The sequence below is a fragment of the Phyllopteryx taeniolatus genome, chromosome 17, assembly GCF_024500385.1.
Source record: "Phyllopteryx taeniolatus isolate TA_2022b chromosome 17, UOR_Ptae_1.2, whole genome shotgun sequence".
NCBI classification, from domain to species: domain Eukaryota; kingdom Metazoa; phylum Chordata; class Actinopteri; order Syngnathiformes; family Syngnathidae; genus Phyllopteryx; species Phyllopteryx taeniolatus.
Genome location: NC_084518.1, coordinates 21,962,240 through 21,981,761, shown reverse-complemented (window position 1 = coordinate 21,981,761; position 19,522 = coordinate 21,962,240). Strand labels below are relative to the sequence as shown.

Here is a 19,522-nt window from a genome sequence, read left to right as displayed (position 1 = left end):
AATAATGCTCTCGCAACGTGCGGAGTTTTCAACAAAATCCTGCACCAACGTGGCGGACGTTGCACCAAGAAAGCCTTGATAAGATTTTTCGAGCAACCCAGAACACCCTCTCATTCCACGTAAGCCTTGTAATTTCTCTCGAGAAATGATATTTGGCAGTCTATCGGCAGAGCCGAAGCCAAGAACCGCACTCCATTGGCTCCCTGCTGAACTCTTCCATTGAAAGCATCAAGGTGAAGGCCAACACGAGACTTCTCGCCTCATGAATAACAACGAGACGCTGTATGACGGAGACTGTGTGGAAAAGGCTCGATTGTGCCAGTCAAAGGGACAAGCTCTTACCTTGACGCAATCATAGTTTGGGTCAATGTTATCTGTGATTGCTTGGAGAAGAGCGTTCTTCACAGTGTTAACCCTACAATTAACCAATGTACTCATTCGTATGACACAACTCATGACTAGAACTAGTGATTCTAGTGATAGTGATTTTGAAACATGCTGTACACATTGTTACAAACCCTTTTCACACTGTAGCAGTGGTCCAGCCTTTCCCCGTGCTCCTCTTTAAATTGAATTCCCTATAAACTGCCGACTTCTCTCATTTACACTCATTCTCACTATAAATACTCTGCATGACTGCAGTGGCAAAGTAGGACAGGTCTTTGCTAAATGCGGCTCCCAAAACGAATAAGGCGCTTTGTCATTCAAGATATTATTTTTTTTTTTTTTTTAACTCCGAGTTGACAGAACTGGTATGCAAATTTCCGCGGCCTCGACTATGATCGATCTTGAATGGCACGCTCGAAGCTGGCCAGTAAAGAAAAGTGTCAGTTCAAGAGGAGTTGACTGAAGAGTGTACTCTGTGCTCCTCAAAGCCTGTTCGGCTTCCCTCTTATCTGTGCAGCTGTCGCACTGCCATTCCTGCATAGAACACTGCCACAACAGCGAAGGGAAAGCCATTTGCAGAGCACAGACCTCCTCCGAGGTACATGTAATGTCATTCGAGGAATTCATGAGAATCTGCAGACCTTTGCCAAATAAATCCAAACCCTCTGGTTATTAATAAATGAATGAATGGATGCATACATACTGGAGATAAATCTCATCTGCTGAGTTCTGAGCTCTGATACTAGGCTTAGCCACACTTACCATGCAATGGTATTACACCCTAGTGTTAGGGTGTGTAACGGCTTAAATCGGTAGGTCTAGCCAGAGTGACTGGAAAGCGACTTGGGGATGTAGGCAACAGACTGGAGACGGCGTATGTACGTGCGACAGCGGGCAACGATCCAACACCGAGATAGGATCTGAGATGTGGGCTATCGTTGCCGGCGACATCAATCCAGTCTCTGATGCACTTTTCGAAGCAAGCCGCGGTGCAACACACAGCGCTCGTATCCGCAGAGATGCTATCAACTCGTCACTTGCTTCGAACTGGAAGCCAGTGACGTAAAACCTGACTTTCTGCATCACGACTTGTTCTTTAGCAGAGATGGGCCTTGTCTTTAGCTTTATTATGAGCAGGTGACACAAATACGATATGTAAGTTACATTTGGGGTGCGTTAGCTTTCTCCTTAAAGTGGATCACAACTAAATTGACTGAGCTTCTTCAGTGTTAAAGAAAGCCCATTTGAGACATTTAAAACTTACTGTGTGTGTGTGTGATAGTTTATGACTTGTTGCTCGCAGAATTGTTGATTCATTACAGTTTTCTCGAGCTTCCTTTCTTAACCAATTTCAATTTATCTGATTGTAACAACAGATTGACTGTACGTATCTTTCCGCCCGAGTGACACACAATAAATCAATGTTTCAGAAAACCTGGCGTCAAATCCATTTTGCCTTATGTTTAATCAACACCTACTGGGGATGTGTTCGAATTGGATACTTTGGGTGAACTCTCATTATATCAATGGAGAATTGACTGAAAAACAAATGTCATTCGGGCACAGCTCATTTGAATTTGGAAACGTTTTGGAATGCTGACAGGACCACTTTGTTTTTCCTCCTTCTGACAGCACTTTATTTCTTCATTGTTACTAAACCGAGAGCAAGTGATGCTTTTTTTAGACACACGCAAAAAAAAAAAATGGTACGGCACTAACCACTTACCTGGAAAGGTACGCGCCCCTCTTATGTGTTCTTTTTCATTCTATTTTTTCTTTCAACAACATTGCTTTAAATTATACAGGCAACAAAAACTTTTTGGAAAGTCCGGTACGTGAACCAGTACCAGTTAAAAAATAACATCCATCGATTCTCTATACCGCTCGTCCTCTTTAGGGTCGCGGGCTTCTGGATCCCATCCCAGCTGATTTTGAGGGAGAGGCAGGGAATACCCTGGACTAGTTGCCAGCGAAACGCAGACTGAGGCAACATTTGGAGTATATAGCACAGATGATGTCAATGAGATCAACAGATTTTCCAGCTGCTGCTTTGTAGGCAGAAATGATAGGGCTCGATCATAACTGTCCCGTAGGGCGAAGGGGGGATGGCACATGCCAGCTGAACCCACAAGGCAGCTTGAATGGAAATTTTGGCGCCGATGGCATCGCGTCAAGCTGGATCAACATCAAGATGAAAGTGTCTGTAAAGTGAAAATAAATATGTCTTCTAAATTTGAGACGCCGCAGAGAGGAGCGTTGCTAAATTCGAGTATATAAAACGAGGCTCCAAAATGGTGAGCGGTGTGGGCGTGTCTGCTGAATGCGCTGTAACCACACCCCGCTCAACGATGACCCGGGAGACCGGATGCTACTTCGTCTAGCATCTTTCTCACGCCTGCACAAAATCCCATGTTTGAACCATGAAAATATAGTATATCCGCTGAAATATTTCCCACTGGGTCGCCGTGACAACGAGGCGCTCTAAAGCGGCCATGGCAGCCTGGAGCCTCTGTCCACACATTGGCTGTCAAAGTGTTCTGCATTCTCTCTGTGAGGTGCTTGCACACAACTAAGCTAAGAAGTTGAATGCTTTATCTCCACAATTGACTACTACTATATTGTCTCTGCATCTCTGCACGTTTTCATCAATTATCTTCGTCTTCACCATTACATGTGCAATGTATTTCGAACCAAATCTCTGACTTCACTTGACAGCCTCTGTAAAATGAACGTTATTGTCCAAAGTGTGCTGAATTAGTCTTGGCTCTTTTGGTTCCAATTTACACTGACATTTCACACAGCCGACCTGACATTCCCTTTTCGGTTGGAATTTTAGTATACACTGTACCTGTGACACGTCTCGGAAGTGGTCTGAAATGTGTTCCCATACCGTAGAGTATGTATAACAGGTGGCTAGCATTGTCTTGCTACTGTGATTTGGTTACGGCAGGAGGTAAATATTCACTGATAAACTACGATTAGCAATATTTTTGCCCAGAGTCCCGCCATCCTCCCATCGTTCAAGGCAGCCCCTGTTTCACTGATAATTCAATCAGCAAAGTGGCTTGGCCATGAGAATACATTACCCCCGTCAAGACCTGTGACACATTAACCTTGACAGCGCTGCCGAAACAGAATGTTATCTGTTGACCGGGTCACCTCTCAAAGTGATGTTCCTCTCCGCCGCTCGGTGAATAATTCACGGAAGACGAGGTGAGAAGTCTGGCCAACGTTGCGAGCAATCCATAGGGAAAGTCTGCACATTGCACTCTCATCCTTATAGCTATTGATTAAATGCTACATTAGCCAGCCACGTAGCTGCACATGACAAACGAAAGAGAAAACAAGATAGCCGAAATAAAAGTGTTGACTATACAGGAGAAAGAAGTTTGGAAACAAAGATTTGCAGACAACTGAATGAGAAAAAGGGCAGCTATTTTTAGGATTTGTAATGCATCGATTGTTGGGAATAAAACTATCATGCCAAGTTCAATGGCTCTTTGCAAGACAGATGGATAATGCAGATGTAATCTTGCAAACGGATCTCACCAAGCTTCGAACAGATGTGATTGCAGCGAAGATGGACCCGACACGTCCTCAAGGCAGCTGCAATGGCTTTCAATTTGGCTTTAATGTGGTTGTAAACAACGGCGGCCCTGATATAACAACACATTTCATAGATTAAACACGAACAAAGGCATGAGCTATCAGCATTCTTGATTCAGAGGTTAGTTTTGACTCTTCCTGATAGACACGGACATGGGCTTTACTTTATTCTTCTCCATGTTGATCTGACGATTGACCCGTTTGACAGATGGAACGTTCGTCCAATTACCCTTCTGCGTTTGTTTGGAGAGTGCCTATCTGCTTCCAAATAGAGTCTATCAGTTGTGTGCCAGGTGGATCTGGGAAACAAACCATCTGGCATGTCAGGTTCCTTTTTTGAATGAGCACAAAACCGCGCTGAGTTGCAGAATGCCAGTTCCCCAAAGGGGTTTTGTCAGTTACACGGTAATTCATCAGGAATGTCTTCTGCCTCAACTGTACTAAAGCCGATTTGCATCCCGATGATAGAATCAGAAGGCACGGGGGAAGTGGCAGAGGAATCTCTGCTGATGCAGAGACATTTTGTGCGCCGATGCGCTGACATTCTCCAGTTACAAAAGAATATCAGTGTGAGTGTGAAAGACGATCAAGATGTACATTCACCAGCACTAGGAGCGGGCATTTCACAAACATTTCTTGATCGAATAAAGGGAAAATAAGCATCAACAACTTGATTGTTAACACCGAAATAGTTTTAAGGAGATAAGAGTCTCTTTTTGAATGATCTGAACTCCCTTTAGATCCAGTATTATATTGAGTAGAATAACGCTACCTGGCAAGAGATGAATGACGCTAAGATGTCGGATGTCTTGTCAGTTTCCTTTTTAGACTGCATAATAGTTGACAGCGAATCAATAGCACCGCAGCTGGTTGCAGCCAAGTAGTGCAATTGCTTATTTCTTTTAAGAGCCAGTTCATAATCGTTTTCTTTTTTTAAACACAGACATACGATAATTTGAAAGTTGACATTTCCGGGAAAGGACATCGAATATGTGCACTTGATTATGGTTTAGGTAATTATGGAAAATGTACATTTGTGCTGTGCTCTGGCCATGAATCATGAATTCCAATGCCCGCTGGGAATTCAGACCACAAAAAAAAAAAAAAAATTGTCCCTGAGGATGTCAACATGTCATATTCAGTATGTTTTTTAATATGCTGCTCTCATTAAGAATGACATCTTTGACAGTGGGGGTATTGGGGTATATATGTGTGTGTGTGTGTGTGTACTGTTAATAAGTCCCACAAAATGGTTCCAAGTCCAAGATATTATCGTCTCCAGATCAAATGTAAGTTTCCCCAAGTGCATTTTCATGTGTGCACCTTGCCCTAACAACCGCTTTGACCTGACATACCTCAGACAAAATCTTATCTAGAAAAAGAAAGTTGGCACGGCAGATAATATGCTTTCTTATATATGAAGTCATTACAAACACAACTTGCTACTAATAACCATGGAGAACCGTGTGGCACAATGACAAAGCAAACTAGGCTAACCTTCTTCCCACTATTATGATTTCTTTCCCCAGCCGGCTTTCTTCTTGGTTTGGTGAGCTTTTGCTTCATCGTGGAAAATCTTAAAGCGATTTACACTTTGCTACTTCCCCCTGCTATGATATCCTGCCTTATCAACAATGCTAACATAGCAACTGGCGCACATTCTGTTGACTTGAAATTACAAGGGGCATGATTAGAATGACACCTCGACACAAAGGAGTGCTGTCTTTTTTTTTTTTTTTTTTTTTAGCTGACTCTCAACACACACGTTGAAAATTGTGCACAAGAAGCAGGAGAGAAAATGCTGTGAATGGACAATCACAGCTGTGGTGTGCTGCACAATGCAAATGAATTCAGCAGTCGGTAAAATGTACTGTAGATGTGTGCACCATTTTTTGCTTCAGCACGAAGTGGCACAGGTTCCGTTTTAATCCACACATCTTCTTAGTCAGACATGAGTATGAGCGAAGCATACTACAGCAATATAGACATTTGGATACTCTACTTCATTTTGCCAAATCACAGTCACAATCAAAGCCACTTGTCTTTCTAACAACAAACAATGATTTGATGAGTCCATTTTCATGAATGCTATTCCTATTTGGAATTGTACCAAAGTCCTTCTTTGATAGACAGCAGGACTTTCCGAAATGCAACATTTGAGGCAACTTGGCAGCCTTGGTAAATGTCACCTTTTCATAGGTAGGGCGGTGTCTGCACTTTCTTGCTGGTAGCATTTGTGATCTCGAGCGATCGATCCTATTCAATTCATTTCTTTTGGTGCGTCCGATTAGATTTTGCAGGTGTACCTAATGAGTTGATATTCGCTTTTAAAGATATCGGCTCGATCACAGCGGCCGGTGTAGCGGTCGGGTTGATTAACGATTAACGTGATGCAAAACACCTCACGCAAACGATAGCTGGCAGGGAGAACGGAAGACGGTAAATCACACACGGTGGAACAGAGCGTGTGTGAAAGGAGATCATTTTGTCCTACCTGGCTTGAGGAAAGATGCTGAGGCATAGAAGGAAGATCCACAAGGCCGAGCGCAGGGGTTCAGGCTTCCGAAATGGAGCAGCCATATCAATGGAAACACAGGGTTCCTGAAGGAAATGGCAGAGCATGATGTCATGAAACCTTGACGTTTAAAACGTGCTGCTTTACGGAACTATCTTTTGACAAATATCCACAATGAGAAAGGAGAAGAATCGGTGCAGAATTATTATCTCTGTCAAAGAATATGTTGGCTTTACGAATAAACACGTCACTGCTCACCTTTTCTTCACTCCGGGGCAACGCGCGCATACACCGCGCCACAGTATACTTCCGCCGTTAATTAGAACCAAGATACATAAAGCGTCTTTTATATGCGCCAATGAGGATCTGGCGGCAAATAACCTTGTGAGAGCACTCCGAGGGTGCATCTGCCTCGAGTCTGCGTGTTCGTGGACGATCATTGTCATGAGATCATTAGTTTGCACTCTAAATATCGTGTGCCGCACTGCCGCACACACCTGTGCTTGGGGCGGAGAGTCTCCTCTAAATTGTCGCGCATGTTTTAAATGACATGTTCTCTTGGTGCATAAACTGTTAAATGAAGGCTATTTGAAGTCATCCGACAGTCATCACAAGTCAAGAGAGCAGATCCAAAAAAACCCAAATATTTTCATTTCATGGAGGGAAATCTATCGCTGCTTTGTCCGCAGATGAAGACATTTACAGCCTGTCGTTCTGGACGGAAGAAAACCGAGCCATCGACTTGGCACGTTTAGTCCGTGTGTGTGTGTGTGTGTGTGTGAGAGCTATGGCCTTTCGTCGTTGATTTCGCCGAACTTCTTCAATGTTTCGCATCAGTAAATTCAATGGCCACATGTCAATTCAAACACTCTTGTATCTCTTGTATTAGCTATATTGGGGGAATAGAAAATACGCATTCGTATCTGATGAGTGCAATCATAAAGTCACCAGAAACACCACATTTTATTTTGCAATATTTAACCATACAACAAAGACCACTATATCATACCACCGTGTCGAAAACAAATACATAACAAACAATAGAAATCCAAGTATATACACTTGATAATTAAGATTGGACCAGCATACCTAATGTTGTAACCAGTGAATGTGTATTATGTCACCTTCTACATAAGACATTTGCAATTTCCCGAGTCCTGCATTATGGCGGTTTACAGACGTCGTCTCATGGACGTTTTCGGAAATTGGCAGGTTTGCCATTCATTGCAGGCGGGCGGCCTCAAAGAAGCCAAACAACCTCAGTGGAGCAGATGCACGGTCGCTGGAGCGCACGTGGAGCAGCTGTTTTGTACTCTAAAGGCTTTGATTGCGCTTTTGTGAGATTGTGCTCCCTTCACGGCCAGCGCAGAAAGAAAAGGATCCAACGGACCCCTCTCTATTATTGAGAGCACTTCTCATTGCAAGAATAAGAAACAAATGATAGGACGGTTAGATCGGTAGCAGGCTTTACGGCTGTTGACACGTCATTTGCGTTAGCCACTGAGACGTCACTCACTTATTGCAGCCGAGTTGTGTCCAGAGAGACATACGGTACACGCTATTACGTTTTATAATCAAGACACGTTCACAAATCAACATACTTCAGGTCACCATTTCATGACTTTTCTCCAAGGTTAAGAGAGAGAGAGAGAGAGAGAGAGAAAGAGAGAGAAAAAGCAGCTACTGATTGAATTTGTAGGTCAAGAGAGCAGCCAAGCGGACTGAGAATGAAAAGTGATGTCACTCAATGGAGGGCTATCAACATTCAGTCAAAGTTAAGAAAAATGCTCGCATGGTAAAGCTTTGCCTGGCACAACCTTCATTGACTGATCCAGTTCACGGAGAACCGATAATATTTCAAGTGTTTACCCTCTGCGCTTTTGAAATGAACAAACGTGATACAGTACAACCGTTATTATAACTGCACATTACACGAACGATAAGGTGCTCGTTCGGTTGTTTCGAGTCTCCGCCACGAGCGGCGATTCGAAAAATTGCCGGAGAAAATGCGCTCAACGGCATTCTTGCAAAGTCTCGCAAATACTTGAAATACGGCCATGACAAACAGAACGAGCGCCGCCGGCCTGCCGTCTGCAATTGCGCACCTGACCTACCGATACCTGCCATGCAAATGAAGTGCTCACTTCCTGGGGCTTCGACTGTGCTTCAAACGGAAAAGCAGGGGAGAGAAAAAAGAAGAGGGACGCAAGGCTTTTGTTGGCAAATTAAAAATAGCTTGCCTTAGGTGGCAGTAAACGTAAAGCACTCAACATTTCACACTCTCATCATTTGTTTTCTTTGCTGCCGTCATTTCTTCTCACAGGCTAAAAAGGCCCAAATCCAATGAGTAATGTCATCTTTTGTGACAGACTCAATAGGCTGGAAAAGCATTTTCATTTCATTTTCGGATTGCTTCTGTTTGTAAAGAGATTTGTGCATTAAAGATCAGTGATAAGGAAAGGAAAGGAAAGGAAAGGAAAGGAAAGGAAAGGAGGCTGCAGTTCAATCCCGGTTTCCTTCCTTCGGGTCTGGTTAAAAGGTTACTTCCTCCTGCTGAACTTGTTTTTTTTTGTCAAGGCATCACAAATCCATCCAATCTATTGCTTTCGGTGTATATTCAGCATATTCACACACAAACGCAAACAAACACAAATCTCCTGACCTCCTGCCGAATCCCATTTATCAAATCTGCAAAGTATCCAATATACAAGTGACCAACATCTGTAGCTCGACACATGGCGCAACAGAGTTCACTGAACCGGGTTCAATGCAAAACCACTTTCCGTGAGGCAGCATAGCATTGTTTACTTAAGGTTTTCAATTATTTATTGATGGGCCGGAATAACTGGAAGAGTTTTACCTGCATGTTGTACATTTTCTGCTTCACTCGCACTTGACAATAAACATGCTGCAGTGAGCCAAGTGTCCCTACAACAACCCCCAAATCCCAACACGGCGCTGCTGGGAGTGAGAGACTTGATCAGATAAATGGAATCGTTGGCTCAATCAGTAGGACTTTTGCAATTCCACTCGGTGGCAACACCGACACGCTGTAAATCTGCATACAAATCACTTTACGCTTCATTAAAAAGAAAGGAAAGCAGCTGTTATACTAGGGAAGAGGTGCTGGCCTTGTAGGTGAAATCTGTTGCTGTTCATGAATATATACACGTATACATATACATATATATATATACACGGTATTTGTTTTTGTTGATATTTAGGCATGTTTAGGACATACTATACACATATATACGCCGAGATTGAATTCTGAATCGGCACCTTTCACTTGAAGAGAAGGCCAAACAGAATATTTTGTGAAAGGTTTAACAAGAGCAGGCGGCACGGTGACCGACCGGTTAGAGCGTCAGCCTCGCGGTTCTGAGGACCCGGGTTCGAATCCCCGGCCCCGCCTGTGTGGAGTTTGCATGTTCTCCCCGTGCCTGCGTGGCTTTTCTCCGGGCACTCCGCTTTCCTCCCACATCCCAAAAACATGCATTCATTGGAGACTGTGACTGTGACTGTGAATGTGAGTGCGAATGGTTGGTTGTTTGTTCGTATGTGCCCTGCGATTGGCTGGCAACCGGTTCAGGGTGTACCCCGTCTCCTGCCCGATGACAGCTGGGATAGCGACCCGCGTGAGGAGAAAAACGCGACAGAAAATGGATGGATGGATGAATGGATTAACAAGAGCAGATTCTTTCAAAGTCGATGGCTGAGAGGGACGTCACTAAATGAATATCGCTGTTCAGTTGTGTTTGTCCTCACTGGATTTGTATCGAAACGTGAAGAAAGCCATTTTTGGATGGTTAACCAAACTGGATGAAATGTTCCATGTCGGGACCTCTAGGAATGCATGGATGGATGGATGGAAGACGCAGGTATGCACCAAAATAAATGAATACATTCAAGAAAAAAGAAAAATCTGTACGATTCCAACTTCAATTGTGCCTCATACTACATAAATTGAGGTACCTGCATGGTTGCAAATGTTCAGCAATCCAAGTGATGTGCGCAGCGAGTGATATTGCAGGTCCGCATAGTAACCCGGTGCTGTGGCGTTGCTATGGGAATACAAATGATCACATGCAATCGATTTAACAGGCGATACCCCGCCGGTGGAAGAACGGCTAAGGCCTTTGAAATGGACTGAAAGACTCCAAACCGGGGCACAATAGAAAAGTCTCCAATCCTGTGCCTCTTCTCGTTTCACAGGTGTCTCACATTGTCAAGCGTTGGCGCGCTTGACAATGTGAGGTTGCTTCCATTATTCATGAGTCACAGCATGTGCCACTTGTGTGCAAGGCAGTCATTATTTGATGGTTCCCTTTCCCATTCATTTCTGGAATCGGATTTTGGGAACAATTGCATTTTCGAAGGTGCGGTGGTGTGTTTAACACTGCAGGTATTAGCTGCCCCCACGAATCTTCATTGTTGAATTGAGTGAAAAGGGTCCTTTCGTCAATAAATAGCTAAATAAAGAAATACATACATAAATAAAGAAATATCAACAATTGATATTGGAGAGATTTTCACCAGGAAACATTTGGCGAATAACTCTGACTGTTATCATCAAAAGTTTGCTCAAGACTTTTTGGGAAGTAAAACCGTTAAAAAAAATGTTCGTTTGTTCATTTAAACGATGCAATTTTGCTGGCTTCAAATGCTATGTTAAAAATGTTTTGGAAAATGCTACTACTATTGATTCTACCGAGATGTGGTCGTTTGGGAAGAAGGCCTTGGACAACTCTACAAGTAGATATGAAAGGGTATTAATAGTGTGCCATTGATAATTGATGAATTGACAATTGATTAAATGAAAGACCATCGTACTCATTTCGGCCACCGTAATCATGTGAAATTTTCCGTTTCTTCTCAGCTTCTAAAGCGGCACCGGCAAAGTGTACATTTGAGTTTAGAGTAGCTCACTCGTAAGGACGGTGTCGAGTCTCGATGCGGTCAAAAATAATTGGCCAGTCGGGGAGATGCCGGTCCGCTTCCTGACTACCGCCAAGGTGACTTTGAGCAATGCACCAATCAGCCAGCCGCCCCATCACTCTGACTTCTCTCTCCTCGCATGTCTGCTTGCGTTGTGGCGTGCAAGACAAAATATAGCGAGCGGAGCAGGCGTGGCCGATTCATTTTCCGAAGTGGCCACGCGATGAACTGGAATGCTTGTCGAGCGCCACGCCGTCAACATGCTAACCGTCCGTTGTCATCAATATTCATTTCTTGTCTTTACAAAACGCAGAATTGTTTTGAGAAGATGCGTGGGTATCGTATGTGAAGAGTTCATACGCAAAAGCAGACTTTTGTAAAAAAAAAAAAAGGTTTTAAAGGTTAAAAGGAATCAAATTTAGTTAGGGTATTCTAAGTTTATATAAATGAAGCAATTACGAGGCAGACAAATCCATTTAAAATGTTTGCATTTTACTTTTCCATTTTTATTTTGACTTCCGGTTCGAAACGGAGGCTGGGTCAGATGTGAGCTGTTCGCCTTGTCACGAAGGCAATCTCCAACAAGAACATTGGCTGATCGCCACGTAGCAATAAATCCCTCGGGCACAGAGTGGTTGGATACTTTTTCTCATCCAATAAAACCACAAACCACACATTTTGAGATGAGTCCAGAAGCAACAGCAGTTGTGCGTGCTATTAAAGCCTTCACACTATTATTTAGGTTCGTTAATGAACCTGCAACGTCACACAAAAAGATTCGGTTCTCCAAACGACAACATCTAAAGCTTCCCCGAATGAAACATGAATTAGATGAAGTGGATCTGCAAGCTAATGTGCAAGCTCGAGAGCTCCAACAATATGTGTTCCGATGATGTATTGTGATTTGATTGGATTTGTTTTCCCAATTAATGAAAGTCTTATGAGTGGGACAAATTTGAGTGTGGAATGGACTATTGCCTTTTCCTACATACGTATTTTTCTTCAAATCTGAACCAAGCAGGTATCGCAGGAATGCGGTGGGTGGGTGGTCCGACCACGTTCATCGAAGAATTGAATGGGACCAGATTCTGGTTGGTTCTGTAAAGCTTCGAAATGAAAGTACAATCATTCCGAATGGGATTGAAGCATCCACATTACTTGGGCCTCTGTCGCTTTTTTTCCCCCCATTACCTAAAGACATCGAATTTCATTTGGTGATTGCATTGGGACTCAGGAGTCAACAGCGCAAGGCGATGAGATGGGCTGGTCATTCTCAGATGGGATTCGCGTGTCATTTCCATCAATCAAGACACTCCAAACGTCCCCTCCCATTACGGTTGCAACTCGGGTCTGAGGACGAGAACGTCAGCTGTTTGCCAGACATTTGTTCAGTCTTCGTAATTGGTTGGTTCACATCATTTGTAGCCAGGCTAATAGAGCTCCACCGTTTGCGTACAGACACGAGAATGTTGACGAGCATAGATATAGATTGATAGGGTAGAGATAGAGAGAGAGGGCTAGATATACCTTATTCATATTAAAATATAATTTGATTTCAATACTGAACGGAGAATTCTTTCATTTCTTATTAGCATGTCGCAGAATTTAGCATTTAACCTTGGTGTGCACGTAACAAAATCAATGTCATCAAAAAGGGGTTTTAATGCCGACTTTAACTTTTCAGGGAGCCTGCAAACTTCTACCATTTCGAACAGGGAAAGGGATGTTCAAACTAAATTCCACTTTTTATTTTGTTTTCACGGAGTCAAATTCATCAAGCATAACATCGAACCACTGATATCACCACTTTTCTTTTCAGAACGCAATTAAATGATTCTAATTTTAATTTGACATTAATCCCGACATATCTGCTACAAACCTTCTCAGGATCTTTAAAAACTAATTTTGAAAATTCATGGATGACAAGAATAATTATTGAGCTTTTTATTTTGGTTAAAGAGCTTCAACTTACTGGTGTGTTAACCACGACAGAAACATCAAAGCTATTTTGGTTGTTACCAGTGTTGTTTGTTTGGGGCAGTTGTGGCATAAACCTTACGTTGGCTGTTGGCGTAAGATAATTCGCTTGCCAGACCCAGTGCGTTTTTGGGATTGCCATCGCCCATTGTTTATGGCGACAATTTATTAGTGCATCTTTGACGAGAACATATCGATCGCACTAACTGTTAAGGCAAGCGCGGTGCAGTCGGTGTAAAGATGTTCTGGCCATTGCTAACATGAATGACAGATATAGAGCCCAACTGCAATTGGTTTGCATCCTGTTAAGAAAAGCCTTACAAAGAGCGAACTGCTCCAACAGCCAGGCTGCTTGATGCACTTTACAGTCATATTTGCCTCATCCTTAAAAATGTTGTCTAGATTTCGATACCTAACCAGACATGAACGTACTTGAAAGTTGCGCAGCTACAAATGTAACATCCATAACAATTAAGAAGACTTGATATTTTGGGATATTTTTTATTTGTATGCAGGTTAGTTAGGGGCGGCACGGTGGCCGACTGGTTAGAGCGTCAGCCTCACAGTTCTGAGGACCCGGGTTCAATCCCCGGCCCCGCCTGTGTGGAGTTTGCATGTTCTCCCCGTGCCTGCGTGGGTTTTCTCCGGGTACTCCGGTTTCCTCCCACATCCCAAAAACATGCATGAATTGGAGACTCTAAATTGCCCGTAGGCATGACTGTGAGTGCGAATGGTTGTTAGTTTCTATGTGCCCTGCGATTGGCTGGCAACCAGTTCAGGGTGTACCCCGCCTCCTGCCCGATGATAGCTGGGATAGGCTCCAGCACGCCCGCGACCCTAGTGAGGAGAAGCGGCTCAGAAAATGGATGGATGGATGAGGTTAGTTAGGGTTACAAGTCCCGTCACTCGAATGACCCGTTTCCTCCTCGGACACAATAGGATATTACTGATGGGGTTCCTACCGAAAGTTGAAAGCGGAGCTGCAGGAAATATGAAATCTTCTCCCAAGAACTGATGTTGTGTCTAAAAAAAAAAAAAAAAAAAAAAAAAAAAGAAGTCTCTCTGCTGCAAATTTCCAAATACGCATCACGCCGCAGGAATAGAAAAGGTGTTTCGATTTAATGCGCAGAAGCTGGTGCGGTGCACAGAGATATATCCATATCGATGGTATCTTTGAATGTACGTTATCTGGCCCTCCTGTGGATAATAATCACCTTTGCCGTTTTTTCCCTTTGGGCCTGGATGGGAGGCCCCGTGGAAAGGATGTTTGCGGATGCCCTTTGGATCCCACTTAGTATGAGCGATGGCGGTGGCGAGGGCGCCTCTGGCAAGTGTGACTGCAGCTGTGGCAGCGCCAGGTGTTTTAGGCTGTGCGGCACTCCGGTGAGCATGACCCATTGTGACTGCAGAACGGATGATGGCGGGTGCAACTCTGGCAGATGATGGTGGTATAAATCAGCTCAGCGCATTCTCTGCTCCTCGGACTGCATCGGCGAGGCCCGCTATGGAGATGTGACAGGCTATCCGCGATGAACATCATTCTGGATGCTCTGTGTGGGCGAGAGTGCCTCTTGTGATGAAAGCAGCTTTGACTACTAGTGCAGCAAGTATCACTTTGGAGACGTTTGCCGCTTCGGCAGAAGCTATGACGATAAACACTGCCGGAGGCTGCCGGGAGAAGGACATTTTGGGTGGGGCCGATTCGCTCCAGTAATCCCGAAACGAGTTTGTCTTGTCATGTGGTTGCTGTCGGGCAGTTCCGATTGTTTCTGCACAAATGCAAATATTTTGTGTCAAGCTTTTTCCTTATTTGTCCAAAAACAAACACACCTTTGAGCACAAACAAGCAAACAAGGAGTAGCAATGGCAAAATACTGCGTAGTACAGTATGCGCACGGGGGACAAAACGAGCCAGCCGGCTTCATTTTCCTCCTCTACAACATCGTTCCTGCACATTTTTGTTCTCAAATAAATGTTTCCAAAGACGATATATGACGATATATGACGGGCACACAAATTCATTCAGCCACACGAATCCACCTCTCCTCCCATTCACACGATTGACAGCAGGATTCTCTTCAAAACACCAATATATAGTGTAGCCTATCAAAATATTAGAATGAGATTTCCAATTTTTATGCCATTGCACAGTGTACAAGGTCCCCAAAGCATTTCCCCAACTTCTGCTTTATTTAGAATGGCACATACTTCGTTAAATACTTCTCAATCAAATATACGCTTGTTAGTTCCATGTGTGCAATTCCACCAATCTGAAGTCACATCCTCTCCAACCTCATCTTTAGCGTTTTATAGGCTTTCTCGGCTTTCACAACGCAACCTTCATTTTGTTTCCTTCCTTCTGCTTGGTGCATAATGGCCATTTACAAACCATTTGTAGCTTTCCTTTGTTTTAAATATGTGACCATTTAAACGTTTTTGAAACTAATTGGCCAAAAAAAAGCCAACAAATGTGGTCACGATGCAAAAACAAGCAAACAAACAAACAGCCTGAACTAGTTGTCGGGTTCATTCAAAATAGTCAAAGTCAAGTCAAACGTTATGACTAATAGGTACAAATGGTCAACAATTTATATGACAGAATTCTTCTTCTTTTGAAACCAAATATGCATGTAGTTAAGCTAATTAAATGCAATTCTATTGAGCATCCCTCCCTATGTTCGACGTGCTATACGCAAGGGCAAAATTCCGAGCCGTTGCTTGTGGTCGTCTTGTGCTCGCCGAGGACGGCTCTTAACTTTCTTGGCATGAGGTCAAGCTCATCAAAGTGGGAGCGGGAGCCCGACTACCCGTTTGCGGGCAATGCCGAGGTTTTAACCGAGCGGCCTTGTTGTAACGACAGGATGGCACCCGGGCAAAGATTGCAAAAGATTGCGCCTCTCGTTTGTCTGGCCACATTCTGCGGTATAGCATCGTGTTGCTCGGCGCCATTATTTGCTGGCGCCACTGAGGGAGGACATAGTCTTCAAATCATTCAACTACTTTCTATTCAAATAAAGCACCAGACCACAACGAATTTTCTTGGAAGAAATTCCAAGCATGTTGCTATCGTCAGTCAGGGGAATGCTGACTGATATAAACTCCATCTGAGCGCGCTGGGCCTGTTCCGATTGTAGAAACAAGCTTCCAACAGACTAAGAGGATGTTGTGTTGTTGTTTTTTTGTGTTGTTACCAGCGTTTCCTCAACCTTTATCTTGAGCCAAGGCACCCATTTCTCATGTGAATCTCAATCTCACACAAAAACGTCACAGAACGTACGAATACTAAAATAATGATGATCCTGTCTCCATTTTCTAGCCTACCTGGGCGGGCCTCTTTAATTGAACACAAAGCTGATCTAGTCACAGGAAGCCATGATTAGATACACGGGTTTATTGCACCTCCTGTCGCACGGCATTGGCAGAAATGTACAGTGTCCAGATCTCCCACCCGATGCTGCTCGTGTGCATATTTGCCTGGCAAATGTTGGGACGCACCAGTCCAAAATCTACGCTACTTTTTCAAATTGTACCTTTCGACACTAGCACACCGTTTTTTTGTTTTTTTGTTTTTTGTCATTGAGGCCCATCCGCCTCGTGCCACATTCCAGCATGCCAATGCAACAGTGATGTAAAATAAATCTCTTATAGCGACTGCAATTGAGTGTCAGTGGGACTGTGGCCAAATGCTGCACAATTAAAATGCCTACAGTTATCTGGCAGGCTATGATTACAAATAATAATACGGTTTTAGTTGGAAAATCACCCTGGAAAAAGGGGGCGGGGGGATTATTCTTGTATTGAAACCATCATGCGCTTTAAATGACATGCAAAACATTGCAGTCATTTGCATAAGAAAATCAATCTTGGAACAAATAATACCAATAACTAGGCACCTACAGTTTACTGCCTGACAGGATTAAGTGCTAAAGTCCTAATAGGTCTGTGCATTATTTTAACGACACAATCGACCTTGCTTTAAATCAAAGGGTACACCTATTTGATTGAAGTGATAAAAATCAGTGAACGACGTGACCTCTGAGGGGCGTTTTCTAATACGACGGGAGCAGATGCTGACTCAGCAACATCGCATGGTAAGATTCATCGCACACAGCAGACGACAGACACACACACACACGCGCGCACACGAGGTTGCGTTATTTTCTTGATGAAGACATTCGGCCGCGAGCCCAAGACTATTGCAACGCCTGTGCCTGAAATGAAATAACACATGGCTTTTCTGCCGTTGCTGGCTTCCCCGTAATTCTTTCTTTTCTGTGACTTAGTAATATGTTTGTTGGGCTCTTCCACTAACACATCATCACAGCATCACTTCAAACTTGTACACCCAACAATGCGCGCAATCTGTTTGAGGGAGTGAACACGCAATTTGGGCTGTTAGTTGATGAAAACCTTTCATTCTCTTTTTTCCTGTTCTTTTATTGAGAGTCCCAAAGGCGGTTACAAATCAAATGTGCTATTATTATAAATCGGGCCCCTAATGTTTGATGTAGACCAGAATTGAGTGAAGACATTGTATAAGCCTCCTAATTCATAGGAATTCTTTTTTTTTTTCCCCCTTCAAAATGATCACATTCTAAACATTATCCAGTCATTTCGATGAATGATCAATGCGCCGGCTTTGCATTTGCATCAATTTTCGAAGACAATTTTCACATTTGGTTCATTTGTGGAATGAGCGGTGCATCGGCGTTCAATGTGTCAATCTTCAGCCACGAGCAAACACCCTTTTCATTCTTGTTTTGAGCTTCCGGTATCCCCAGGTGCTGACAAAGGAAGTGTAACGATCTCCATCCTGCTAAAACAAGGCCGGTCAGCATTGAAGGCATTTTCACATCTCCATCGGTGGGGCCGAACTCCATTCAGCAAGACGACAACCGCCGTGGAGCGGCGTTAATCGAAGACCATGCGCTGACTCCTGTTTGAAGCGTGGAACGCCATCTCTCAGTAGTGTGTCACCAGACTGTTGTGTGTTGTTCTTCTGCTCTCCACTCAGGTTGCTATTTTATTTGCTCAACGTGTAAATTGTAAAGTTGCCAAAACAGGTGTGGCTTGTCTTGTTTCCATTTTTGGTTGTTCCTTCAATCTTCCAACTTCATCACATCCAAGTCAATGGCAACGTCCAAATAAATTGTTTGGCATCCGCAGTGAACATTTGGCACATTTAACATCGGCATTCCACAATCCGCTCTGAAAAAATGCATCTTCTTGGGAATGGATGTTTTGGCAAGACGCATCGTTATAGAGGAAAGCAAAGAAGCCAAACATGAATGTTTTGACTCTTTTTTTGGTTTGTTTGTTTGTTTAATGTTTATATTCCATTTTGGAAGTAACGAGCTGTTTTGAGTGGATTTCCTAACCAAGTAATATCCCCCCCCCCCCGCCCCCCCTCCTCTATCTGCTGCAGGAGCTTTCCAGCATGACGACGGTTTTGGAGGGCAACAGGCAGTCCGCTGCAATGTGTTCTTGCGTGATTTCGACCTGGCAAAGCTGTGAGCGCCGCACGACCAAGGTTAGTAACAAGTGTGTGCCACGAGGGGAACAATTAAGCATCTACTGTATAGATGTACTGTATATATATATATCTATAGATACAGCATACAGATATTTTGGGGTTTGGTTTTCAAAGAGATAATTTGATTGTTGGTAGTCTTCTAAAGAAGGGTTGATCATTTGCTGGTTTTGCTTTATGAAAATGTAATACAGCGATATATTACCGGTTTAATTTTGGTCTCCCTTATAGCCAATAAAGGCAGATGCAATGATTGTAGTCTATCGATAGAGTGTTGTATTTTCTTTGGGCAGCACCACTGTATTATCACATCATCAGACTACTACATCTTACTGAAATCGGGATACATCGATTTGCAAATAGAAAGTCCAACTTCCATCCCGGCTTTGTATATATTGAAAGTTTGAATTGGATGACTCCCCTCCCAGTTCCAATATAGCAAGCGAATGGGAGTTCTTCAGGCGAAGAACACCATTCATATTCCATCCATAACCTTTCAAGCCTCTTTGCGGGACCTGAGGATCTTTTGCCTCTGCGCTAGATATGCAGCTTGAGGCTTTAGCCTGAAC

The 19,522-nt window shown here is 43.5% G+C and overlaps 1 protein-coding gene and 1 long non-coding RNA gene across 8 annotated transcripts in view; one reads left to right on the top strand and one right to left on the bottom strand.

Annotated features, from left to right (window-relative positions):
- gabra3 (gamma-aminobutyric acid type A receptor subunit alpha3) overlaps positions 1-19,522 on the bottom strand; it is a 56,616-nt gene that overhangs the window by 31,096 nt on the left and 5,998 nt on the right. For 3 of the 7 annotated variants that reach the window (XM_061751314.1, XM_061751308.1, XM_061751309.1), the window contains exons 2-3: positions 14,638-14,973; positions 6,488-6,594 (exon numbers count right to left, since the gene is read on the bottom strand). In XM_061751314.1, the coding sequence (XP_061607298.1) occupies positions 6,488-6,594; positions 14,638-14,814 (284 nt within the window). In that variant the 5' untranslated portion in view covers positions 14,815-14,973. Of the gene's footprint in view, positions 1-6,487; positions 6,595-6,766; positions 6,898-14,385; positions 14,439-14,637; positions 14,974-19,522 lie in introns of those variants that run through there. The other 4 variants (XM_061751312.1, XM_061751310.1, XM_061751313.1 and 1 more) reach the window with 3 other exon arrangements.
- LOC133466984 (uncharacterized) overlaps positions 1-19,522 on the top strand; it is a 35,059-nt gene that overhangs the window by 13,348 nt on the left and 2,189 nt on the right. Inside the window, exon 2 of the long non-coding RNA XR_009785101.1 lies at positions 18,849-18,953. This is a non-coding gene — a long non-coding RNA (uncharacterized LOC133466984). The remainder of the gene's footprint in view (positions 1-18,848; positions 18,954-19,522) is intronic.